Source organism: Somniosus microcephalus, chromosome 14, assembly GCF_052327205.1.
Source record: "Somniosus microcephalus isolate GS21.2 chromosome 14, FLI_Smic_1.0, whole genome shotgun sequence".
Lineage (NCBI taxonomy): Eukaryota > Metazoa > Chordata > Chondrichthyes > Squaliformes > Somniosidae > Somniosus > Somniosus microcephalus.
The window spans coordinates 93,757,218-93,785,061 of NC_141000.1; the positions used below are offsets into that span (position 1 = coordinate 93,757,218).

At 44.7% G+C, this 27,844-nt stretch overlaps 1 protein-coding gene across 3 annotated transcripts in view; it reads left to right on the forward strand.

The window, feature by feature from the left end:
- impg2a (interphotoreceptor matrix proteoglycan 2a) overlaps positions 1-27,844 on the forward strand; it is a 152,445-nt gene that overhangs the window by 72,316 nt on the left and 52,285 nt on the right. For 2 of the 3 annotated variants that reach the window (XM_086006951.1, XM_086006949.1), the window contains 4 exons: positions 10,401-10,459; positions 10,833-10,853; positions 13,026-13,282; positions 13,393-13,452. In XM_086006951.1, the coding sequence (XP_085863077.1) occupies positions 10,401-10,459; positions 10,833-10,853; positions 13,026-13,282; positions 13,393-13,452 (397 nt within the window). The remainder of the gene's footprint in view (positions 1-10,400; positions 10,460-10,832; positions 10,854-13,025; positions 13,283-13,392; positions 13,453-27,844) is intronic. The other variant, XM_086006950.1, reaches the window with a different exon arrangement.

Below are 27,844 nucleotides of genomic sequence, written 5' to 3' on the forward strand. Positions count from 1 at the left end.
GAACTAATTGCTCTTGGGCAGATCCTCAGGACAATTCGAGGTCAGACTTGCTCTCTCTATTTTGTGTTTACCTTTTATAAGTGTGACTCCTGAAATAAATTCGAAGGTACCTTCCGTTGGTGAGGAAAATTTCTCATTGAATTGGGAATGATTGCCTTTTTTATTTTATCAGAAGTGGGATTCCTTGTTGTCATTGGGAATAAATGAACTGTTTAGATTTGAGCTGTGCTTTTAAGCAGTGAGACTTTATAAATCCTTTCCACACTAAATAGGACTGTTTTATGCAATTTCTGCCACATATATTTTGTTCCATTCCGTGATGGTGATCAAGCCCCTTCGACTCAGAATTAACAAAAAGGTGAATTCAGGGACAAGTTTATATCAAAGATGCAAAAGTTACAATGGCATTTCCTGGACATAGTGGGGTGCATTTTCCAGTCTGGATGCACAGGTTTTACAGTCACTGCATTGGTTGAATGCTGACTCCGCTGGTCCTTCCAGCACAAGTACCAGCTCAGGTAATCTCCCCCAGGAGATTTAGTTAGTAAGGTGGAGGAGCAACACCAAGAAATGCACGGGTAACGACCCGGGAACCTATTGTTTGAAGAGTCAGCTTGCATCCATCCTCGGTTGCAGCACCCAGGGATGCAGACCTCTTGAGGTCTGCTTTTAAAAGGAGGTGCTTTCCGAGCCCAGAAACTTTTTGATTCAGTGGGAGCTGGAATGGTTGAAAGCTAATGTCGAGCACTCCACTCCTCGCTCTGTGCAGTGATGTCAGATGGACTCATAGCACTGCAAGCAACATCAGCCAACTCCATTGGCATCTGCAGTGGATCCCAAACAGGCAGAGGCCATCAGGCCAGTCATGATGCTTACGATTGCTGCTATGGCAGTCTTGGGTTCCAATATGGAACTTTCTTTCTCTTCCGGCTTTCATATACTTGGGGACCATGTTTAGAGAATAGTTAATCCCGCCTTTATAGATCTCATTGGTGCCATTGGGCTGCAGTCATGCAGATTGATGGGCATAATGAGGTAGTGCCCATCAACAGTGACATGGCTAGAAGTGACATGGATGAAGGTGCTGTTTGTCTTGATGGGAACAATTTAGACCCTCCCAACCAACAGTGATCTTGCCAGCCACCGGTCCCGTGTCTGCGGTGGCATTTGGATGGAGGTCAGTGGCAACATACAGCACAATTTGTTCACAGCCTGTCTTGCGTAGCGCAGGCTACGGAGACACAGTTCTCCAACAATTCCTGGTAAATGCGTTTCTGTCGATAGATGTGAGTTGGAAGGTAACGGTGGGTTCAGTTAGATTGATATTGTACAACTTCATCTGCTGGCATCCCTCCTTTGTTCTTTCTCCTCTTCCTCAAAATAACATTAATACAAAAGGACTTCTATTGGGAAACCTCTGCTGGCAGTTTAAATGGCACTGAAAAATACCACGACCAAAACCCTTGACATAAAATATAACCTAACAAAGTAGTGCTCAAAAAAAGCAACATCCCCAACGAAAAATAAACTTGTATTGCATGCACAAAAGCTATAAAGGCAAAAATATCACTACTAATTTAAATCTTCACTGCTTTCAGAAAAGAACCTAGAGTTGAATGCCCATTTTATATTAGTGTGATGAAAGTACATCACAGTTTCAGTGGGAAACACTGGAAATTGTTTGTGCCATTACATTTAAATGAAGCTCCTGCCTATTTTTGTGGTGCACATTATGGGCAGAGATCCAGCCCTGCTATGACTATCTTGGACATATTATTAGACAGTAGTAGTATGTTCATTAAACAAAAGACAATGAATGAAAAATGCCATTTGATGTAACTAGCTAATTTTGACAAACATTAAAGTGGTAAATGCTATAGGGGAAAAATTGGGTTGATTTGTGGCCCTCGTTAGTGCCCCTGGGGGGCACAAATGAGGCGCAAATCCCCTAGCGCAATGGCGCGGCGCCACAGGCGATGATGCCATCGCCGTGCGCAGCATCCCGGCCGCAAACTTCGGTTGCACCCCCTGACCTATTGCCAGACGATATGTCCGACAGGGTCAGGGTGATGTTTTTGCAGCCGCGGTGGCGCTACTTAAAGGGCAGATGTCGGGTGGACATTTTTTTTGGGCCGACTGCTAGCACCTTCCCTGTTTTTCTTTGGGGTGCCGGCCAGGATTGCTCAGCCCGGCACTCCTCTTGAGTCCCGGGCTGTGTTCACAGCACCCAGCTCCCCGGTGGTCCAGCAGGGCCCCGGTGCGCACTGCACTAGGCCCCTCCCCTTTAATCAGGGGAGGAGGCCTGTAATACCGTGGCGCTATGTGCCGACGCGTGTGTTGCTGTTGCACGTAGTGCCACGAAATTCACTGGTAGCGTCCCAAGAAGGAGGGGAAGCACTTCCAGTAGCGCCCCGCCTCCTGCTTGGGGCGCTACTACTGAATTTATGACAGAGGCTGTTGGATCCGTGATTCAGAGGATATGCTGTTATTAAATAATCACACAGATGCTGTACATTAACAATAAACAGGTCTTTACTGGAGGAGGGTAGTCTCAAGACTGGGGGTACAGAGGCATGCGCAAAGCTTATATACCGATGTGGTCACTGCCGGTACTACAGTATACAGGAGCTGTAAAAGTAGTTCTGACTTAAAGGCACATACATTACAATTCCTCCCCTTTTAGATTAGTAATACCCCTAATATTCAAATAACAATTAACATTTCAACATGTACATTAAACAACAAAAGTCCATTTATCGATTCAGTCTTTGGGGCGGCTTCCTGACCCTTTTGGGATAGCGCCTTTCCGGAGGTTCTTGTTCTTGGTGCAGAGGCGATCTGACCCCTTTTCATCAGGTAGTTCATCGGGTTCCACTGCTACTGGGTCTGAAGTAGATGCTACCGGTATGTCGGGTTCATCCCCAGGTACTTGAGACATGGGGTTGACGTGTTCCTGTGATGCTAAGATCTGATCGACATGGCGTCTCACAATGTTCTCCCCGACATCCACTGTGTACATTAATGGCCCCTGCCTGTATGGAATGCCAATCTAATTGTATCTTCCGGATCCATTCACGTCCTAGCAGTGGTGGTCCTCCATCTGGCAATACATATATATCCATTTTAGGTATTTCCTGGCCTTGATATGTCACTTTCACCCTTATTTTTCCTTTGGGGTAGACTTTTTGCCCCGTGTACGTCTTCAAGACGATCTCTGTAGCTTTCAAGGGTATGTGTGAAAATAGCCGCTTGTAGTCTCTTTGATTTATGACTGTTAGAGCTGACCCTGTGTCCAATTCCATTTTCACTTGGACTCCGTCTATCTTGAGTGTAACCCAGATAGTCTGGTGATCCTCCATTTCGGTTACCTTATGTAGTTTCAGACAACCCAGCTCCTTGCTTCCGGAGTCTGTCTCACTTTTCTGTTCGTCTGAACCACTGTCCATCACCCGGTGTACCTTTTTGTACTTCTCCTGTGGAGAGTTCTTACTGTTGGTTTTCTTCCCAGACCTGCAGACTCTTGCTATGTGTCCTGCTTTCCCACACTGTCTGCACACTTGGTCCTTGAACCAACAATCTTTCTGGTCATGTGTTGTTCTGCCGCAGCGATAGCACTTCCCTGTTCCATAGGACATTTCATTGGTGCCATATTCTTGCGGTCTCCGTTGTATCTCTGCAGCGCCCCTTGCGGCTGCTTCGTGTGATACTGCCATACTGAAAGCTTTGTCCAGCATAAGATCCTTTTCTGATAGAAGCCGTTTCTGGGTTAACTTCATTTTGTAGCCCACACACAAACTTGTCCCTTAACGTATCTGCTAGTCCCGCTCCAAACTGGCAGTGTTTCGATAGCTTGCGCAGTTCCGTTAGGTACTCAGCATTGCTTTCGCCTTTGTGTTGGTTCCTTTTATGGAACTTAAATCGTTCTGCTATCAGCAGCGGTGTGGGGTTTAAGTGGTCCTGTAGGATTTCTACTATGCTTTCAAAATTCTTGTTTACCGGCTTCTCTGGGGTTATTAGATTTTGCAGTAACCCATAAGTTTTTGCACCCATGGAATTTAACAGAACCAGTGCTTTATTAGCATCTGGCACTTCATTCGCCCTGCAGTACACCTCAATACGTTCCACATATGTCGCCCAATCTTCGACTTCATTGTCGAACGTAGAGATACTGCCACTCTTCGGCATCCTTGGGTGTGAGTTAACTGTCAAAAATGGCGCCTCCCGCGCTTCCCCTTCTTCTCCGCTGACACAAAATGGCGTCTCCCGCGCTTTCCTTCCTTCACGCGCTCGCCCTTCTTCTCCACTGCGGCTTCTAAAAATGGCGTCTCCCGCGCTCTTCCTTCTCCACGGCTCAATGGCGTCTCCCGCGCTCGCCCTTCTCTGCTGCGGCTTCTAAAAATGGTGTCTCCCGCGCTCTTCCTTCTTCTCCGCGGCTCAATGGTGTCTCCTGCGCTCCCCTTTCTTCGCCCCGCGGACCCTGTTCAGCCCGTGAGCCCTGGCTGTGCTCTGCGCGTTCTTTTTATATTTTTCGTTGCCGCTCAGTCTAGAACATGAATGTTTCTTTACCCTCTCTCTCTCCGGTTTGTTTTCTTTTTCTCGATGCCGCTCGGCGTTCAACCCCCCGCTGCGCCCTGCGCTCTTCACCCTCTGTCTTACCCCGTCGACGCTGCTCGGCTTTCTCTCCGCCGTCGGTCGGCTCCAGCCGCCGCTGCTCGGGAAGGGTCTGCGCTGGACCTGTCATCAGTCTCTTGCTGCTCGTCGTGGCTGGGGAACCAAGCCCAGCTCTCCACAGCCTCCCCTGCGAAGTTCAGCCTCCCCTGCGAAGTTCAGTCTCTGCCTGACGGCTGGGCGGTTGCTCGTGGTCGACGCCCGTGTTCCTGGCTTCGACTTTTTTTTAATGTTGCAGGTAGATTCGAATCGACACTCGTCGCCACTGTTGGATCCGTGATTCAGAGGATATGCTGTTATAAAATAATCACACGGATGCTGTACATTAACAATAAACAGGTCTTTACTGGAGGAGGGTAGTCTCAAGACTGGGGGTACAGAGGCATGTGCAAAGCTTATATACCGGTGTGGTCACTGCCGGTACTACAGTATACAGGAGCTGTAAAAGTAGTTCTGACTTAAAGGCACATACACTACAGAGGTGCTAACTTTTTTGGGGTGCTAAAATTAGGGTGCGCCACCGAATTTTTCCCCCGTAGAGTTTTTAATCTTTGGAGAAACACCAAGAGGTAGCGAAAGAGCACCACTCTTTTAATGAGGATGCTCTCCAAGTAGGGGTCTCAATGATGGTACATTAATTTTTTTTAATTCATTCACGGGATATGGGCATCGCTGGCAATCCCTAATTGCCCATCCCTAATTGCCCTTGAGAAGATGGTGGTGAGGCGCCTTATACAACTGAATGGCTTGCTAGGCCATTTCAGAGGGCAGTTAAGAGTCATCCACATTGCTGTGGATCTGGAGTCACATATAGGCCAGACCAGGTAAGGACAGCAGATTTCCTTCCCTAAAGGACATTAGTTAACCAGATGGGTTTTTACGACAATCCAGTAGTTTCATGGTCACTATTACTGATACTAGCTTTTAATTCCGGATTTATTTAATTAACTGAATTTAAATTCCCCAGCTGCCGTGATGGGATTTGATCTCATGTTTCTGGATCATTAGTCCAGTCCTCTGGATTACTAGTCTAGTAACATAACAACTATGCTACTGTGCCCCTAATCTCAAACACATTCTTTCATGTAAACTATAGCAAAACAATAATGAACCTGGTGATTTGTAAATTTTTTGAGCGGAGAAGTTGTATCCATCAGCACATTATTGTGCTTCAGCTCTCAGTTTATGCAAAATTGGTCCCAGTAACCCCTGGATTTTAAATGTTATTGAGAGAAGCAAACCAGCCACCAAATCAGTGCTGGCTCACTTTGACAATAAAAAGGTTTGGCCTTCCTTCCTCTGATCAACTCCGTTTCATTACTGATTCTTTCAGTTACCCTGATTTCTTTTTTTAGACGAATCAGTTAAGGACACAATGAAAGGATTGACCAATTATCTGACTGTTCCAGTACCAAGGAGATTAGCAGTGAAGAATGTTGTTTACTCTCTGTGGGATTCACAGAATATGGAACAATCGCACAGACATGTGCACTGTTGACTTCAATGACTGCTTTCATGTCCTTTCTTCTCCATTTCAGCTGGCAGCCAACATAAATATATTTGTGGCTTGAGTGCCTGGTCAGCAAACATGAATTTGATTAACTTTGTTTTTTTTCTCCACATTGTAAAATAATTAGCAATGACCTTTGGCACAGAAAAACAACCTAAACTATGCAGGGTGTATAATAATTGAATAATTATACTATATATTTTGGATCACTGTGAAATGGTTTGAAGATGCCCAAATCAAATTTAGGGGCACAGTGTGAGTCGCAGTTGTCAACTTCACATCAGTTACTTGGTAATTGCAACTGGTGTGAGGTGAACTTTGAAAAGTTTGCAGCAAGTTATTTTAACCCTTTTAACCTCGGACAGAGCTGAAAATGTCGTTGACTCTTTGCTAATATTAAAACATTAACATGGATTTAGACACTGGTTGTGTGTGTGTGTGTGTGTGTGTGTGTGTATATGAATGAGAGAGAGAGAGAGACTGGGTCTGCTCTGAGCAGTCACTGGTTTTGAACAGTTGCCAGTAGTGGAACTGCAGCTTAAAACTAAAGTTCCTGACGGATATTCTTTATAAATGTAATTTTTTTTTACAAAATTGATCTAAATTGAAATGTGGCTTCATCGGATTTCATCCTCAGTCGGCTCTGGCACCAGCGCTGTGCAGAGATTTTCATCATATTAGTGCAGAAATGTAGCATCACCTTATTGACAGGTACTTGAGTCCACTAAGAAGAGTTAGAGATGGCCTTGCATCATTTTCATTTTGCAGTGGTAGTGCGAGGCTTGCTTTTTACTTCCTTTCTTTTAAGTGGTGTAAAGGGTGTAAAGATAAACCCAGCAACTACAGGCTAGTCAGTTTGACCTCGGGAGTGGGGAAGCTTTGAGAAACAATAACCGGGGACAAAATTAACAGTAACTTGGACAAGTGTAGATTAATTAAGGAAAGCCAGCACGGATTTGTTGAAGGCAAATCGTGTTTAACCAACTTGATCGAGTTTTTTGATGAGGTAACAGAGAGGGTTGATGAGGGCAATGCGGTTGACGTGGTGTACGTGGATTCCCAAAAGGCGTTCGACAAAGTGCCACATAATAGGCTTGTCAGCAAAGTTGAAGCCCATGGAATAAAAGGAACAGTGGCAGCCTGGATACGGAATTGGCTAAGTGACAGGAAACAGAGAGTAGTGGTGAACGGTTGTTTTTCGGTCTGGAGGAAGGTATACAGTGGTGTTCCCCAGGAGTTGGTTTTAGGACCAGTGCCTTTTTTGATATATATTATTGGATGTCGGTATACAGGGCACAATTTCAAAATTTGCAGATGACACAAAACTTGGAAGTATAGTGAACAGTGAGGAGACGTGGAATGGGCGGACACGTGGCAGATGAAATTTAATACAGAAAAGTGTGAAGTGATACATTTTGGTAGAAAGAATGAGGAGAGGCAATATAAACTAAAGGGTACAATTCTAAAGGGGGTGCATGAACAGAGAGACCTGGGGGTATATGTGCACAAATCGTTGAAGGTGGCAGGGCAGGTTGAGAAAGCAGTTAAAAAAGCTTATGGGATCCTGGGCTTCATGAATAGAGGCATAGAGTACAAAAGCGTGGAAATTATGATGAACCTTTATAAAACACTGGTTCGACCTCAACTGGAATATTGTGTCCAATTCTGGGCAGCACTTTAGGAAGGATGTTAAGGCCTTAGAGGGTGCAGAAAAGATTTATGAGAATGATTCCAGGGATGAGGGACTTCAGTTAACGTGGATAGACTGGAGAAGCTGGGGTTGTTCTCCTTAGAGCAGAGAAGATTAAGAGGAGACTTGATAGAGGTGTTCAAAATCATGAGGGATCTGAACAGATAGAGAGAGAGAGAAATTGTTCCCATTGGCAGAAGGGTCGAGAACCAGAGGACACAGATTTAAGGTGATTGGCAGAAGAACCAAAGGCGACATAAAAAAAACTTTTTTACACAGCAAGTGGTTATGATCTGGAATGCACTGCCTGGAAGGGTGGTGGAGGCAGATTCAATCACTGCTTTCAAAAGGGAATTGGATACTTACCTGAAAGAAGAAAATTTGCAGGGCAACGGGGGAAGGGCAGGGGAGTGGGACTAGCTGAAGTGCTCTTGCAGAGAGCCGGCGCCGGCTTGACAGCCGAATGGCCTTCTTCCGTGCTGTAACCATTCTATGATTCTATAAGTGTGAACCGGGTCTTAGTTGGTAGCACTCTCGCGTCTGAGTTAGAAGGTTGTGGGTTCAAGTCGCACTCCAGAGACTTGCGCAGAAAGATCTCTGCTGACACTCCAGTGCAGTACTGAGGGAGCGCTGCACTGTCAGAGGTGCCGTCTTTTGGTTGAGATATTAAACAGGTGAATGTAAAAGATCCCATGGCACTATTTCAAAGAAGAGCAGGGGAGTCACCCCTGGTGTCCTGGCCAATATTTATCCCTCAAACAACATCGCAAAAACAGATTATCTGGTCATTATCACATTGCTGTTTGTGGGAGCTACTCTGTGCAAATTGGCTGCCGAGTTCCCTACATTACAACAGTGACTACACGCCAAAAGTACTTCATTGGCTATAAAGCGCTTTGGGACGTCCTGAGGTCGTGAAAGGTGCTATATAAATGCAAGTCTTTTTTTTCTTTTAAGCTTTTCCAAAGCCCAGGACTATGTGTCATAATTTTTTCTACTGACTCATTCAGTCGCATGTTCATTGTCACTGTCAATGCATTTGCGTGCACATGCACAGCATTTTGCCTCTATTTCCTCCGTCCACACTGGTGTAAGTATAACAGCGGCTCCTTGCTCACACATTGAAGGTTTGTAATTGCTGGCAGTACAGTAGTGGCGTATGTAATGTAGCAATGGCATGAACGCTTTAAATCTGGCGTAGAGTCAGGTTGGTGTGTATGGGCCATCAGAAAATCTGTGTTCTGCACAAAGGACAAACCTATGCATTTACTGGGTTGGTAATATGGCCTCGTGCTAATACAGTAATGGAATCTGGGCTGATGGCATTATAAATAACATAATAAAAGAGCAATTCAGTTCCAATCATCCAAATGCAGACTAAAAATTACTCTTATGGGGGTAAAATTCAGTATCGCCCTGTTTGGGGCGCCATTATCGGCGGGGAACCATTATCGGCCGTGCGCAAAGTTTAGCGCCTGGCGCGAATTATCGCCTCCGACGGCAAACTTGGCTTTTATCGACCCTGGAGGTGATTGGAGCGCTAAATCAGGCGCTTCACACCTGTCTTAAGGCGCAAAGGCCGAGGAGCAAGGCGCTACCTCAGAGTGCTGGCGAAGCAAGGAAGGGCAAATCAAAAGGAACCTGCAAAGTGCTGCTCAGTACTCAAAACTCCTTCACACAGCGTTGAATCTCTCCAGAAGAGTCTCTCTCTCTCTCTCTCTCTCTCTCTCTCTCTCTCTCTCTCTCTCTCTCTCTCTCTCAGAATGCGTGGTGCAAAAATGTCACCAATAAAAAAAGGCAGGAAGCGGTTGCCTTTAAATAGCGCTCCCCCAGTCCCTTTCTGACTGCAAAACACTCCCCTCAACCTGTCGTTGCTAGCGGCAGGCAGTAAGGCGGGGGCGCCACTCAATATCCGGTCCGGGGTGCTACCGGGGCGTTGCGCACTCAACTGACGTCACGATCTGCCGACGCAGGAGATCGTGGCAGTAGTGTTTAGCGCCGCCGCAAAATGTCTAGTTAATTTCGCGAGTGACGCAAACATCACCGTGCCCAGGCGCTAGTTGCTTTGCTCCCCATTAGCGCCATCTTAAGGCGCTAACGGGAGGCGCAAACAACTGAATTTTTCCCCCATAGTGTTTGTTACTGGGGGCCTATATTACATCTGCAGCAGACCAATGCAGACTTCCTAACCAGCAGCATGGTTTCCTCAGGTTCTGCAGCTCTGCGTCGACTCTTGTGCTAGTACAAAGTTGTGCTTACTGTGGTATCATTCCAGGATGTCTGGCTATATGCTCTATTGGGACAGTCAAACATAGGGTGCTTTGAATAAAAAATGCACCCTTATATTTACCTTTGCCTTTAAGCATATTAGTAATTTATAGTAAATTTATCACTAATTACGTCCATTTGTCTGGTTTAGCTGTAACATTGCTATGAATTAATTACTCTCTTTGCCTTTTAAATTGTTCTTTTCATAACTTAATGACTAATATTATAAAGCTATCATTGTATCCATTTTTAATATACTTCCAGATGGAGAACGTCTTTGGAAAATTCCCAGGATATCAGACAATTAATGTCTTGGAGTTCAGGTTTGGGAGCTTAATGCTTATAATTTAATATACTGTATATTAGATGTCCTGTAATGCTGATTTTATAAATCTTACAAATAAGCATGTTATAGAGTGAGTGTTTAATTGGGATTCTTTGTGTAAGTGATGGAGCTAGATGAATAAATATATTATAGCAGGGTGTGTAGTAACTTCATGATTGTTTCGTTTTTTATATACACTTATTATCTGAGAAACATATAAGTAAAAGTATACTACCTCCCTTACCATCTACACCAAAATAAAAATAGATTTTCAACTTTATACCAATATGGGTAAATTATATCAGATTTTCAGTTTTTATATATTTCAATATTTTGAAATCTAATATAAATTCTCTTGCCTTCTATTTTAGGGAACATCGAAATCCAGACAGGTAAAATGATCTAAATATAGGCATTTTGAAGACTTCACTTTAACGAGGCTTATAACAAATATATACATGCTTTATCCTCTAGGCAAAATGTATTACGAGTGCAATTGAAAGATCCTTGTACTTTTTTGTATGTTAAAAAGATAGTTAATGATTTCCTTTGCTTCTAAACCTGTGGGTTACCAAACATTAGGCTATAAATTAGCTTGTATTCCTATTATCTCTTGCAACTGAAATGCTCCTATCATTAGTGGGTACGGTAGCACAGTGGTTATGGGACTAGTAGTCCAACGGCCTGGTCTAATGATCTGGAGACTGTGGATTCAAATCCCACCACAGCAGCTGGGAAATTTAAATTCAGTTAATTAAATAAATCTGAAATAAAAAGCTAAGGGGAAAAATTCAGTATCGCCCTGTTTGGGACACCATTATCGGCCATGCGCAAAGTTTAGCGCCTGGCGCTAATTATCGCTTCCGACAGCAAATTTGGCTTTTATCGCCCCTGGAGGTGATCCTCTTTTGGTCCCCTGGAGGTGATTGGAGTGCTAAATCAGGCATTTCACACCTGTCTTAAGATGCAAAGGCCGAAGAGCGAGGCGCTACCTCAGAGTGCTGGCGAAGCAAGGAAGGGCCAATCAAAATAAACCTGCAAAGTGCTGCTCAGTACTCAAATCTCCTTCACACAGCGTTGAATCTCTCCAGAAGTCTCTCTCTCTCTCTCTCTCTCAGAATGCGTGATGCAAAAATGTCACCAACAAAAAAAGGCAGGAAGCGGTTGCCTTTAAATAGCGCTCCCCCAGTCCCTTTCTGACAGCATAAAGCTCCCCTGAACCTGTCGTTGCTAGCGACAGGCGGTAAGGCAGGGGGCGCCACTCAATATCCGGTCCGGGGCGCTAACGGGGCGTTGCGCACTCGACTGACATCACAATCTGCCAGTGCAGGAGATTGTGGCGATAGTGTTTAGCGCCGCCGCAAAATGTCTAGTTAATTTCGCGAGCGGCGCAAACATTGCCGCGCCCGGGCGCTAGTTGCTTTGCGCCCCATTAGCGCCCTCTTAAGGTGCTAACGGGAGGCGTAAACAACTGAATTTTTCCCCCCTAGTATCAGTAATGGTGACCATACAACTACTGGATTGTCGTGAAAACGCATCTTGGTCACTAATGTCCTTTAAGGAAGGAAATCTGCCGTCCTTAGCCTGGTCTGGCCTACTATATGTGACATATATACCATAGCAATGTGGTTGATTCTTAGCTGCCCTCTGAAATGGCTTAGTAATCCACTCAGTTGTCACCACCAACTTCTCAAGGGAAATTAGCAATGGGCAATAAATGCTGGTCTTGCCAGTGACGCCCACATCCAATGACTATTAAAAAAAGTTATAATCTCATCTCTGGGATTTCCTCCCAAGTGTAGTTGACTGTGTCGTGTTTATTGAGAAGACCAAAGCTTGGTATGTTCAACCATCTCAACCCAAACTGTGGCTACAATTCTTTACAAAAAAGAGCTTTACAGTGCAGGGTTACATTTGCATCGATACATTTAAAGAAGGTAACCAAAATTAGAGCTTCTGAGTGATCAGAAAAATTGGGTGGTCTTGACAGCTGCTGGAATGAGAAACATTGACTGTTCAGAAACATTGCCTACTTAGATGGTAACATAAAATCGCTAGGGATAAATAGTCCTTTAATCTGCAATTTCATTTGTTTGAGGTTAGTTTTTAATTGTGTCGCAATCCTTGTCTATTTTCCTTCAGTTTCCTGGTTCTTTTGTGGGCCTTCACCTCAACCTATCATTCTTTAGTAGGCAGGGCAAGCGAGTGAAGGATGATTTTCTACGTGGCTTTAATGCCAGAGCCTTGCTGTGTCCATGGGGCAGATGCATTGTGCCAATTTCACGCCTCCTCTCAGCTCTGTGAAACTTCTGAATAACGTGCATGGATTTGAATGTCAGCAACCATGAGGTTGTGTAAAGCTCAGAAAATCAACTGCTTTGCTCCTGGACTGACTCAGTTAACTTACATTCAATAGCTCATAAACTCTAGCTTTGTGGTCTGCATTAACTCATGGCAGCCTCTCTATGTAGTAGAAAATATTTTTCTCCATCAGTATCCAAATCTTGTTAACCACTATTTGTAGTGATTTTATGCTCTGTTAACAAATGTTACTTCCTGTGCAGCAGCAGTAATGTGGCGGTTCACTTCACTGTGACATTTGATGGAAACACTGGAGCTTTATCCAACGAAACACTTAATTTCATCGACCTAAACTCCAATAAAGTGGAAGACGACCTTTCCTTGGAAACTGAAAATCAGCTTACAGCCGCATACTCAATTACCGATTTTAGGAATTTCATAGTTGAGGCCTTGCATAAGGAAAATCTAATCGGAAATGCATCGCTGACTTTTAATCCAGAGACTCTTCAGCTTATGAATGGTAAAAGATGTCAGTTGTAATGATTAAGCTTCAGAATTGAGAAAAGTACTGGGGTTCAAAATCTGAATGGGCGAGAAAAAGAACTAATTTCGTTGTGTTTTTCTTTACAGAGCATTCAACCAGTCTTGTACTTGGAGGCATTAACTTTGACCTGGAAAATCGAGTAACAGGTATCCGCTTTTCCATTTTTTTGCGTTTTATCCCTCATCAAGATGCAGGATGACAGTACTGGGGAACAGAGAAAATTCTACACTGATAGCATTAAGTATTCCTGGCATAGGCTTGAACAGAGTAGATGGAATTCTGAAGTCCCTCTACTTTAACCTGACAGTGCCCAAGCTCAAAAGAATGTCCATTAATGCCGCACAGTGACTTACATTTCTCTCATAATGAGCCCTCACGGTCTGTATGAATGAAATTGCCATATTGGTGCCAACTACGATGAAGTTGCAGGAAGTTTGTGCTTTAATCTTATGGCCACTGAGAATGGGATTGAGGAGACTGACATTTTTTTTACAAACTGCATGCCTGGCACAACAGGGCAGCAACAAGAAGATGTAACATTTTTTGACCTGCAACACACAGAATAATTTAATGATGTCAACCAAGACCTCGTGCCATGATTTCAATTCGAAATAGTTGTTGACTATGGCTACAAAACGTCACAAATTCCATCTGTATAAAATATGCATTTTACATAGTTGTGGTGGAATATTTTGGCAAGCTTTTTCATTCTGAAAGATGCATTGTTCCCGGAACTTGCGGCCCACGATGGTGGCGAACTGGCAGCATTCGCCACCATTTCGCCTTTCAAACTGACGGCAACTTCAGGATTTAGCGCATGTGCAGCCTAACGCGGAAATCCTGAAGTTGGGGTCAGTCATTCACTGCTCCTCCACAGGCTGTGCTGTTCCCGCTCCCCGCCTAGAGCCGGCAATCCTTATAATCTGTCAAATCATGGAAACTGACTAAATCTTCGTCTCTTTCATGGTAATTACACTGTTAAATACTCCATTAAAAGTTAGACTCAAAGGGATTAGGTGTAACTGGGGATTTAACAGCATAGTGACAGCTAAACAAAGGTTAAGGATCTGAAAAACTAATTTTAATTTTGTGGCGTGTCAAATTTATCCATTTTAATAGAAATGTACTTTTTTTTAAACTTTAAAACTTAAAAAAAAAGTTTGTTCATCTTTATTTCAAGTTTGCCTTTTCCCCATGAGAGAGCCCCAACCTTTGTTTTGCTGTCTCTAACTATTTTAAAAAGTTAGAATCAAAGGAGCTTACCCACTTCCTGGTTCGTTGTCTGTGAGAATTCTGTGTTTTGATTGGCTGCTTAGACAGCTTGTTGACGTCACAGCAGCTCTTCGCTGGGAATCCCCATTAATTTGCACTGATTCCAATTACGTGTTGGAAAACCCGAAATTCTCGCCATAGAGATCGGGAGGTCTTTCTGTGAAGCTCACTTCAGGGCCAGCAGCGAACACCTTTGCTTCGCCGCTGACTGCAAATCCCGGGCCATTTACATTTGGCACATACAATGACATGGACATCGTTTCAGAAGATCTGCTTAACAATGTTCTCCTTACTGAGAGATAGAAACATAGAAACATAGAAGATAGGAGCAGGAGTAGGCCATTCGGCCCTTCGAGCCTGCTCCGCCATTCAATGAGATCATGGCTGATCATCCAAACTCCGTATCCTGTACCTGCTTTCTCCCCATACCCCTTGATCCCTTTAGCCTTAAGAAATATATCCAACTCTTTCTTGAATATATTTAATGAACTGGCCTCCACCGCCCTCTGTGGCAGAGAATTCCACAGGTTCACCACTCTCTGGGTGAAGAAATTCCTCCTCATTTCAGTCCTAAATGGCTTACCCCTTATCCTTAGACTATGACCCCTGGTTCTGGACTCCTCGGCCATCAGAAACATCCTTCCTGCATCTCGTCTGTCCAGGCCTGACAGAATTTTATAGGTTTCGATGAGATCCCCTCTCAATCTTCTAAACTCCAGTGAGTATAAGTCCAATCGACACAATCTCTCCTCATACGTCATTCCTGCCATCCCAGGTATCAGCCTGGTGAATCTTCGCTGCACTCCTTCCATGGCAAGAACGTCCTTCCTCAGGTAAGGCGACCAAAACTGCACACAATACTCAAGGTGCGGTCTCACCAAGGCCCTGTACAACTGTAGCAAGACATCCTTGTTCCTGTACTCGAACCCTCTTGCTACGAATGCCAACATACCATTTGCCTTCTTAACCTCCTGTTGCACCTGCATGCTTACCTTCAGTGACTGGTGCACAAGAACACCCAGGTCTCTTTGCACTTCCCCTTCTCCCAATCTATTGCCATTCAAATAATAATCTGCCTTCCTGTTTTTGCCACCAAAGTGGATAACCTCACATTTATCCACATTTGCCATGTTTCTGCCCAATCACCCAACCTGTCCAAATTGTACTGGAGTTTCACGACATCCTCCTCACAGCTTACCCTCCCACCCAGCTTTGTGTTGTCTGCAAATTTGGAGATATTGGGCCAGAAATTCGTGTCCAAATGCGTGAGTACGGTCTGGGTACATCTGGCCGGTGGAAATGCCGGCGTTCAGCATGCACAGCGCATGCGGGGAACGCCGGCATTTCCAGTCCTCTGAACGAAGGGGTTCAGAGGCACAGCGCGTGCGACTGCACAGGCAGCGCTTGCGCAGTGAACTTCGTCGATTTCATTCATGGATTCAGTGAGGGTAAGTCCTTACAAGTTACACTTGAAAAAAGCATGTGTAAAGTTGTTCCAAGGCTGCGGAGGAAGATATATTTTATCGTGGAGCTTCTGAAAGGCAATATTTTTGTTTGGGAAAGGGAGGGAAGTTATTTTAAGAAATTTTAAGTAAGTTTTAAAGTTTAAATTTTTTTTTTTAAACTGGTTTTCAGAATGGTAGGTAGAAGGAGCAATTGTGGCTGTGTGAATGGAATGTGAAAATGAGTGTTCTAAAATGAGTAATGTAACATTTCCAGCACTTTTAAGAAAGAAACTTTTCATCAGTAATAAGTAATTATGTATGTATGTCTGCATATATTCCTTTACGTATATATGTATGTATGTTTTATATTCCTTTACTTATGTGTATGAATGTATGTTTTTAATTATGATTTTCCAATAAGTTACTTTCTCTGAAAGTCATAATTAAATAATACATTCATACACATAAGTAAAGGAATATATACATAACACGCAAAGGAATATATACAGACATACATACTTTCAGAAGCTCCACGATAAGAAATATCTTCCTCCGCAGCCTCTGGAGCAACTGTACCCATGCTTTTTTCATGTGTAAGTTGTAAGGACTTGACCTCACTGAAAGCATGAATGAAAGCGGCGAATTTTACTGCGCACGCGCTGCCTGTGCAGTCGCACGCGTTCTGCCTCTGAACCCCTTCGTTCAGAGGACAGGAAATGCCGGTTTTCCCCACATGCACTGTGCATGCTGAAAACCGGCATTTCCTCCAGCCAGACGCGTAAGTACCCCGACCGTACTCGCGCATTTGGAAGGGAATTACTGGGCCAACATTTTACATGTCAATAAAATGAAAAATTTAACAATTGCACGATTTGCCCCCTCGCATCTGCGACTGAGGGTCCAAGGAGGTGCATTGCGCAAGAGGTCATCGTCGTACGTATCCTCACACTGTTCCCTTTCGGGAACTGTATGAAGTGGTGGAAGGATTTATGGCCGTGATTAACGCTCATTCCGTGACCGTAACCATCTTTGAACCAGCCATTAGGGTGGTTAGTCCTATGGCGTGAGGGTTTTACGGGCTCCCACAACCCATCTGAGGGGGGGGGCCACCCACACCCACGGACGCAAGTATCCCGCTGGATGTCCACCCAGAATTTATAGTTGGAGCTCCGACTCCACTTGCCGGGACTGTCTGGAGTGGGGTTCAAAACCCTACTCCTTCTGGCCCAGCGGCAGGGATGCTTACTGCTACGCAAAAGGCCCACTCCGCACAAAAGGTGACACCCATACGTTTCCTGCGCCTTTTCCCTCCCCGTGACTGGAGCCCTATGCTGCCACTTGAAAGACCAAGCTATCATCTGCCCTTTTTGCGGCGCCTTTGACTTCTCATTACCAATGATGAGCAGGCGCTGCGCCTCCACCTCCTTGAGGAGATTGCTGAGGTCACCATCAGTTCAATTGTGAGTTCTTTTAATGCCGTGAATTGTGCTCATTCCAGCCATTTCACTTTGCTAATCGGATTGGGCCTTTGGCATAGCGGTAGGATCCCCGCCGCTGGGCCAGATCAGGGTAGGGTTTCGAACCCCGCTCCAGACAGTCCCGGCAAGTGGAGTCGGAGCTCCGGCTCTAAATTCTGGGTTGACATCCAGTGGGATATTTGCGTCCGTGGGTGTGGGTGGCCCCCCCTCCTTGTATAGCTTGTGGGAGCCCGTAAAACCCTCCCGCCATAGGACTAACCGCCCTAATGGCTGGTTCAAAGATGGTTACGGTCACGGAATGAGCGTTAATCATGGCCATAAATCCTTCCACCACTTCATACAGTTCCCCAAAGGGAACAGTGTGAAGACACGTATGACGACGACATTGCTAAATAAATAAATGGAATTAAAAAAATTCTTTTAGGGCTTTTAAAAGTCTTTAAATTGCTTTAATTCTGTTTAAAACTACTTCAGATTCTTCAAAATAATGTAAACGTTTTTAAAAGTTTATAAAAGTTACCAAAATCTTCAAAAAACTTCCAAAAACCTATTTAAACTGCTGCTTTGCATGTAAAAATGCTTAGCAGCTTGGCAGAAACATTGGGGGCGTGTCCTGTTAAACTGAGACCTGAAGGGGCGTGTCTCAGTTGCACAGCGCGCTACAGGCTTCGCGCTGGCTGCACTCCTGGGCGGCGTGACGTCATACGCTGCCCGGGATTCTTCTTTTTCAAAATCGAATTCCAGGCGTCCCTGGAGGTCAACGGCCAACGCGTCGGGTAAGTGCATATCAGGGGCTTGCACGCGCGGCAAGCCCCCGATCTGAATTTCTGGCCCATTACATCCAATTCCCTCGTCCAGGTCATTAATATATATTGTGAACAGCTGGGGTCCTAGGACCGATCCTTGCGGTACCCCACTAGTCACTGCCTGCCACTCGGAAAACGACCCGTTTATTCCAACTCTTTGCTTTCTGTCCGCCAACCAGTTCTGTATCCAAGTCAATACCTAGCCCCAATCCCATGTGCCTTAATTTTTCACGCTAATCTCTTATGTGGGACTTTATCGAAAGCCTTCTGAAAGCCCAAATACACCACATCCACTGGTTCTCCCTTATCTATTTTACCAGTTACATCCTCAAAAAATTCCAGTAGATTAGTCAAGCAAATCCATGTTGACTTTGTCCGATCCAGTCACTGCTTTCCAAGTGCTCTGCCATTACATCTTTTATAATAGACTCTAGCATTTTCCCCACTACCGATGGCAGGCTTACCGGCCTATAATTCCCCGCTTTTTCTCTACCACCTTTTTTGAATAGTGGGGTAACATTAGCTACCCTCCAATCCATGGGTACTGTTTCAGAGTCTATCGAGTTCTGGAAGATGACCAGCAATGCATCTACTATTTCTAGGGCCACTTCCTTAAGTACCCTGGGATGTAGATTATCAGGCCCTGGGGATTTATCGGCCTTCAGTCCCATTATGTCCGTGTATAATTGAGACACGGACTGCAGGAGTTGATTATAACAAGTCTTTACTGAATGGAGACAACCTGGAAACTGAAACTACAGAAGCCTGCTAGGGCCTTTTATACAGGGGTGGTCACTGCCGGTACTGCAGTCTGAGACTAGTTATTCCCTTAAAGGTACATACAACAATTCCTCCCCTTTTAGATAAACAGTGCATAACATTCATTTAACAACTAAATAATAACTAATTACAATTACAATTACGGTTGCTAGATACATTGGTTGAAGTTAAGCAATTATAAATTCAGTCTTTGAGGAGGCTTCCTGATTCTGTCTGGATAACGCCTCTTTGGGATATCAGGTTCTTCTGGCAAAGTTGAGTCGGGATCAGTGTCGTTGTTTGGTTCGTCTGCTTCCAATATCACCGATTCTGCGGTAGATGCAATTGGTACTTCGGTTTCATCGTCAGGTGTATCAGATCGTGGTGTGGAGTTGACGTTTTCCAGTGACTCTAGAATCTGGTCAGCATGGCATCTTACAATGCTCTCCCCAACGTCCACGGTATACATTAGAGGTCCTTGCCATGTACAGATCGTTCCTGGCTGCCATTTCTCTGTGCGGTAGTCCCGGGCCAAAACTGGTTGAGCTATCTTAAAACTCCTGGTCGGCCTTTCATTCATATTCTGAAACTGCCTGTTCTCCACATCTCTTCTGACGTTTGGCTTAACCAAATCCAAGCGGCATCATAGTCTTCGATTGAAGAACATCATGGCTGGAGTTTGGTTGGTAACCGCATGGGTCGCATTCCGGTAGGCAAACAAGAAGTTATCCACCTTGTGTTGTAGGGGTATATCTTCATTACACATTGCCTTGATAGCCTTCTTGAATGTTTGAACAAACCTCTCGGCCAATCCATTAGTGGCTGGATGATATGGGGCGGATGTGTAATGCTTAACACCATTGTTCTTTAAGAACCTCCGGAACTCTTCAGACACAAACTGTGGTCCATTGTCAGAGCAAATCTGTTCAGGCAGCCCATTCCTGGCGAATTTGGTTCGTAAGACTGTGATAGTTTTTTCTGTGGTGGTTGAGGACATTTTATTACCTCTGGTCACTTTGAATGTGCATCCACCGCAATTAAAAACATCGAGTCCATAAAGCGACCAGCAAAATCAATGTGCACCCTTTGCCATGGAGATGAGGGCCACTCCCATGGATGTAGAGGGGCTTGTGGTGGGGCATTTTGGACCTTCTGGCATCCTGTACAGCTCTTGGTCATCTCTTCGATTTCTCTATCGATTCCCGGCCACCACACAAACGCTCTGGCTAAGTTCTTCATTTTTACCCCTCCCAGATGACCCTCATGAAGCTCATTGAGCACTCTATCCTTCAATTTGGGTGGAATTACTACTCTGGATCCACACATCAAGGTTCCTCTGCACACTGACAGCTGTTCTCTTCTCGGCGAGAATGCTGGCAACAGTGGTTCGCCATGTGCTGGCCATCCCTTCACCGTTAAATCATAGACCCAGGAGAGTGTCGGGTCATTTCGTGTTTCCTTTTCTATGTTCGCATTCGTCACAGGGAGACATTCGACTATAGTCAAGTGGAATAACTCCACTGGATCCACTGCCAGTTCTTCTTCCACCGTCAGCAGCGGTAGGCGCGACAATCCATCAGCATTCCCATGCTGTTTAGTTCCTTTGTACTCGATGTCATATTGGTGAGCCCCTAGGAAAAGGGACTACCTCTGTAGCCGTTGTGCCGTCATTATCGGTACGCCCTTCTGAGGGTTGAAAATGGAGACGAGAGGTTGATGATCAGTTAGTAGAGTAAATTTCTGACCGTGCAGGTAGTGATTGAACTTCTTCACCCCCCACACCAGGCTGAGGGCCTCTCTGTCAATCTGGGTGTAGTTACGCTCGGCTGAAGTTAACGAGCGTGACGCAAAAGCTATCGGCCTCTCTGAACCATCAAGGAATTTATGTGACAGTACCGCCCCAATGCCGTAGGGAGACGCATCACACACCAGTCTTATCGGTAGCGATGGGTTGTAGTGAGCCAATACTTCTCTTGAAGTGATTAGGTCCTTACTCTTCTGAAAGGCCCGCTTGCATTCATCGCTCCATTTCCATGCTACTCCCGTTCGTAGTAGAGCGTTCAGTGGATGCAGGATTGTGGACAAATTCGGCAAAAACTTATGGTAGTAATTCACCAATCCGAGGAATGACCTCAGTTGCGACACATTTTCAGGCGCTGGAGCCTTAACTACCGCTTCAATTTTGTCAGGGGACTTATGCAACCCCTCTTCATCAATCACGTGGCCACAATACGATATCTATTTCTTAAAAAACTCGCACTTGGGGCGATTGGCTCGTAGCCCATGTTCACATAGTCTAGTGAGCACCTGCTCTAGGTTGGCCAGGTGTTCAATGTCATCTTCACCTGTCACTAGGATGTCGTCCAAGTAACACTGAGTCCCCGGAATCCCTTGCAGGACTTGTTCCGTCGCTCTTTGCCATATCGCCGGAGCTGATGCTACTCCGAATACCAGTCGATTATACTGGTAAAGACCTTTGTGAGTGTTTATCGTGAGATACTTCCTAGAGGATTCTTCAACCTCCATCTGCAAATATGCTTGTGCTAGGTCAATTTTTGTAAAACGCTTCCCTCCAGACAGTAAGGCGAAGATATCTTCTATCCTTGGAAGAGGATATTGTACTGTGTAAAGGAGTGGGTTCACCGTCACCTTGAAGTCCCCACAGATGCGAACCTTCCTTGGCTCCTCAGACTTATTGTTTAACGTTTTCTTCATGACAGGAACGATGGGTGTCACCCACTCGCTCCAGTCTACCTTAGATAACACGCCTGCATTCTCCAGATTCTCCAGCTCTGCCTCGATGGCTGGGCGAATTGCATATGGTACCGGTCTTGCTTTGAAAAACTTGGGAATTGCATTCTCCTCTATTTTTATCGAGGCGGTTACGCCTTTAAAAGTTCCCAGTCCTTGTTGAAATACCTCTTTAGCGTTAGCTAAGATTGTTGACAATCGTCCAGGAGTGACGACGTCATCCTTTTTGCCAGCCACCGTCAGTGCCTGAATGGAGTGCCAGTCTAAACTTATCTTTCTGATCGATTCACGTCCCAATAACGGTGGTCCACCATCTTGCAGAATGTAGAGATACAATTTCCGTATTTTCTTGCCGTTGTATTCGACAGGCACCCTTATTTTTCCTCTGGGGTATACTTTTTGCCCCGTATACGTCCTCAAGACAATGGATGTCTCTCTCAAGGGTATGTGTGAGAATAGCCGCTCGTAGTCTCGTCAATTCATGACGGTTAGAGCTGATCCAGTATCCAATTCCATTTTGACTTGGGACCCTGCTATCATGAGGGTGACCCAAATGGTTCGGTGATCCTCTTTTGCGATTACGTTGTGAAGTTTGAGACAGCTTAGTCTCTTGTTCCCGGATTCACTATCGCTCATCTGGTCTTCGGAACTACTGTCCGTCATCTTTTGTACTTTCCTGTACGGTTCCTTCGTAGCCTTTTTGTTGTCGTTGGTCTTCTTCCCAGACCTGCAAACTCGTGCAATGTGTCCCATCTTTCCGCATTGCCTGCATATTTTGTCCTTGGACCAGCAGTCCTTCTGGTCATGGTTTGTTCTGCCGCAGCGATAACATTTTGCAAATCCCCGTGTCATTTCGTGGGTGCCGTATTCTTGTGGCTTTTGTTGTATTTCCGCAGCTCCTCTTGCTGCTGCTTCGTACGATACTGCCACGCTGAAAGCCTTATCTAGCGTCAGCTCTTTCTCTGAGAGTAACCTCTTCTGGGTTCCTTCACTCAGGAGTCCACAGACAAATTTGTCCCGTAAGGTATCTGCCAGTCCTGCTCCAAACTGACTGTGCTTTGATAGCTTGCGTAGTTCCGTAAGATAATCAGCATTGCTCTCATTTTTATGCTGATTTCTTCTGTGGAATTTAAATCTTTCTGCTATCAGCAGCGGTGTAGGATTTAGGTGTTCCTGTAGGATAGCAACAATTTCGTTAAAACTCTTCGCCTTTGGTTTGGCTGGAGTAATCAGGTCCCGCAATAGGCCGTTCGTTCTTGCGCCCATTAAATTTAGCAATACCGATGCCTTTTTCTCATCGGCTATTTCATTTGCCTCGCAATATACCTCGACTCTCTCCACATATGTGGTCCAGTCTTCTATTGCATTATCGAAGGCAGTGATATCGCCAGTCTTTGGCATCTTGAAAATCTAAGATGGCGCCTCCCGTGCTTTTCCATCTTCCCCGCCGAGTTAAGATGGCGCCTCCTGCGCTTTCCCGCTGTTGCCAACGCTGTTGCTGGTGATTATATTTATTTTACTATCCTGTAATGGCGACGCCCTATGGTCTTCGCGCCTCCCTGATCGCTGCTACCAACGCCGCTCTCCGCGGTATTTTTATTTTTCTATCGCGCTTCAATATTTGCTCCGTTAATTGAAGAACCGTTCCCGTCATGGAGCGGACCCTCTGGGACACTTCCCTCCCTCTTCTTGGGTCCGAACGCTGCCCGGCTTCGAAGCACCAGCCGCGCCCTGTGTGCTCCACCCTCTCTCTCTCTCTCTCTCTCTCTCTCTTTGCTTCCCGACTCGCTGCCCGGCCCCGTTGCAGAGCCACCCGATCGAGCTCTAGCCCGCCGCAGCCCAGGAAGGATCAGTGCACTACCTGCCACCAGCCCGATTAGCTGGGAAACCACAGACTGGAGAACCAAGCCTGGCTCTCGACAGTCTCTCCTACAATTTTTCAATTCGATGATTTGGAGGGCGGTTGCCCACGATCGACGCCCATTTCTCGAGTTTCTTTGGATTATTTTTTTTTCTTCTGGCTCCGACCTTCAATAACGTCGTCTGAGGTGCTGCCAAGTTGCAGGTAAGTTCGTTTCTTACTCGTCGCCAGTATTATGTCCATGTATAATTGAGACACGGACTGCAGGAGTTGATTATAACAAGCCTTTACTGAATGGAGACAACCTGGAAACGGAAACTACAGAAGCCTGCTAGGGCCTTTTATACAGGGGTGGTCACTGCTGGTACTGCAGTCTGAGACCAGTTATTCCCTTAAAGGTACATACACAACAAGTCCCATCAATTTTCCTAACACCATTTCCCTACAGATACTGATTTCTTTCAGTTCCACCCTTTCATCAGACCCTATGTTCCCCGGCATCTCTGGGAGGTTATTTGTGTCCTCTTTTGTGAAGACAGAACCAAAGTATGTATTTAGTTGGTCTGCCATTTCTTTGTTTCCCATTATAAATTCCCCTGATTCTGACTGCAAGGGACCTACGCTTGACTTCACCAATCTTTTTCTCTTCACATATCTATAAAAGCTTTTACAGTCAGTTTTTATGTTCCCTGCTAGCTTACTCTCATTCTATTTTCCCTTTCTTAATTAATCCCTTTGTCCTCCTTTGTTGAATCCTAAACTGCTCCCAATCCTCAGGATTATTGCTTTTTCTGGCCAATTTATATGTCCTGTCCTTGGATCTTATGCTTTCCCTAATTTCCCTTGTTAGCCACGGTTGAGTCACCTTTTTTGTTTTACTTTTATGCCAAACTAGGATGAACAAATTCTGTAGCTCATCCATTCGGTCTTCGAATGTTTGCCATTGCCTATCCACCGTCAGCCCTTTGAGTGCCATTCCCCAATCAATCCTACCCAACTCGCTCCTCAGACCATTGTAGTTTCCTTTATTTAAATTGAGGACCCTAGTCTCTGAGTCAACTACTTCATTCTCCATCTTAATGAAGAATTCGATCATATTATGATCGCTCCGACCCAAGGGGCCTCGTACAACAAGATTGCTAATTAATCCTTTCTCGTTACATAATACCCAGTCTAAGATGGCCTGATCTCTGGTTGGTTCCTCGACATATTGGTCCAGGAAACCATCCCGTAAACACTCTAGGAATTCCTCCTCCACAGTATTGTTACCAATTTGGTTGGCCCAATCTATATGTAGATTAAAGTCACCCATGATGACTGCTGTGCCCTTATTGCACGCTTCTTTAATTTCCCTTTTAATGCCATCCCCAACCTCCGCCTTACTGTTTGGAGGTCTATATACCACTTCCACTAATGTTTTTTTCCCCTTTAGTATTTCTCAATTCTACCCATACAGATTCCACATCATCAGAGCTAATATCCTTCATTACAATTGTATTAATCCTTTCTTTGACTAGTAATGCTACCCCACCTCTCCTTTTTGCCTATCTTTCCTGAATATCGAATACCTCTGGATGTTGAGTTCCCAGTCTTGGCCATCCTTGAGCCACGTTTCCGTAATCCTAACCAAATCATATTCGTTTACCTCTATTTGCGCAGCCAATTCGTTCACCTTATTACAAATGCTCCTCGCATTAAGACACAAAGCCTTCAGGCTTGTTTTTTTAACGCTCTTAGACCTATTAGAATTATTATTTACTGTGGCCACGTTTGATTTAAACCGTTGATTTCTCTGACTGCCACTTTTGTTTTTCTCCTTCCTATCTTTTGCTTTTATCCCTGTTTCCCTTTCCTCTGTCTCCCTGCTCAGGTTCCCAACCCCCTGCCATTTTAGTTTAAACCCCCCCGAACAGTGCTAGCAAACCTCCCCGCAAGGATATTTGTCCCGCCCTGGTTCAGGTGCAACCCATCCGACTTGTACAAGTCCCACCTTCCCCAGAAGCAGGCCCAGTGATCCAGGAAACTAAAGCCCTCCCTCCTGCACCAACTCTTTTGCCACGTATTCATCTGCTCTATCTTCCTATTCCTATACTCACTAGCACGTGGCACTGGGAGTAATCCAGAGATTACTACCTTTGAGGTCCTGCTCTTTAATCTGCTACCTAGCTCCCTAAATTCTTGCTGCAGGACCTCATCCCTCTTCCTATCCATGTCATTGGTCCCAATGTGAACCACGACCTCTGACTGTTCACCCTCCCCCTTCAGAATGCCCTGCAGCCGTTCAGTGACGTCCTTGACCCTGGCACCAGGGAGGCAACAAACCATCCTGGAGTCACGTCTATGGCCACAGAAACACCTATCTGTTCCCCTTACGATAGAATCCCCTACCACTATTGCTCTCCCACTCTTTTTCCTCCCTTCCTGAGCAGCAGAAGCACCCCTGGTGCCAGGAAGTTGGCTGCTGCTGCCTTCCTCTGGTAAGTCATCCCCCTCAACAGTATCCAAATTGGTATACCTGTTTGAGAGGGGGATGGCCACAGAGAGATTGAGTAGACTAGGCCTATATTCTCTAGAGTTTAGAAGAATGAGAGGTGATCTCATTGAAACATACAAATTTCTTACAGGCTTGACAGGGAAGATGCAGAGAGGATGTTTCTCCTGACTGGAGAGTCTAGAACCAGGACGCTCAGTCTCAGAATAAGGGGCCGACCATTTAGGACTGAGATGAGGAGAAATTTCTTCACTCAGAAGGTGGTGAATCTTTGGAATTCTCTACCCCAGAGGGCTGTGGAGGCTCAGTCGTTGAGTATATTCAAAACAGAAATCGATAGATTTTTGAATATTAAGGGAATCAAGGGATTTGGGGATAGTGCAGGAAAGTGGAGTTGAGGTAGAAGATCAGCCAGGATCTTATTGAATGGCGGAGCAGGCTCGAAGGGCCAAATGGCCTACTCCTGCTCCTATTTCTTACGTTCTTATGTTATGTTCATATGTTATTGGCTTATAGTTCCACGGGTACCAGTCACTCTCAAGTAGCTTGCCCATGTGGCCATTATTCATATATGAGCCTTAATGGTGAGTATCATTAGACTGTTTAGGGTGCAGAGTGGTGGCATGATAGCCAAGCTTGATTCAGTCTTCGCACATATACTTCCAGCAGAGATTGCTGAATAGAGATCAGGAACAGGAACCTTGGCTGATCAGCTAACTCAGTACAGACTGGAGATCGAACTTGGGGCTGTCTTGGTCTGTATGACTTAGCTACTCACTGGATAAATCACTGAGCCATCCGGCAGCGGTGGGCGTGGCAATTATCTGCATGGCGTACAATCAAAGAATAAATACTGAGGGAAAACATGGTTAATGTAACATTTTTATTGGGTTTAATAAAATAACTCAACCTAGAAAACCTAACTTTTCTACTGCACACACAGTACACCCATTTTATGCTGTGATCATAATAATTTTAATAACAATATAATAAAAGGAGAAAAATAGAAGAAAAACCAAACAATTTTTGTAAATAATAAATATGACAAAAGTAAAATATAACTGAAACCTATACTTGATGCAATAAATTAAGCTGTAGCTTTATGTGCCGATAATTCTCCTGTTGAAGAAGCTGCATTAAGGCTAAGATTACATTCGGAATGCAATTAACTCTTTTCACCGCAATGCACACAATAGAAAGGCTTGTATTTTTATAGCCCCATATCACTTTGAAATACCTTAAAGTGCTTCTCACAATAACTTACATTTTGAAATGTAATGACTGTTGTTATGTAGGTAAACAATACTTGATTAGCAAGTTTAACCTGGAGGTCATTAGTAGCAATAGAATTTTTTTTTTTACAATGCAATGTACTAACCATCCAAGAGGCTCACTGTGTGAGGAATGAACAAAAAAAAACCAAAGTGAATCTTTGCTCCCATTTAATGTGGAAATTTGTACTAGCTTTGTACATTTTTGTTTACAGTAGTGTGAATTCTAAGATTTGAAATAAATAAATAAATATATGGGCACTTTTATTGTTCATAAAGGGATGTGAAAATTTATTTTATTTCTACACAGAAGATTAAAAAAAAATAATGGTTATAAATACTGCAACACCACAATGAAATCTTAATATTAGGATATCACCAAATGTGTGTTTGAACCTATTGAT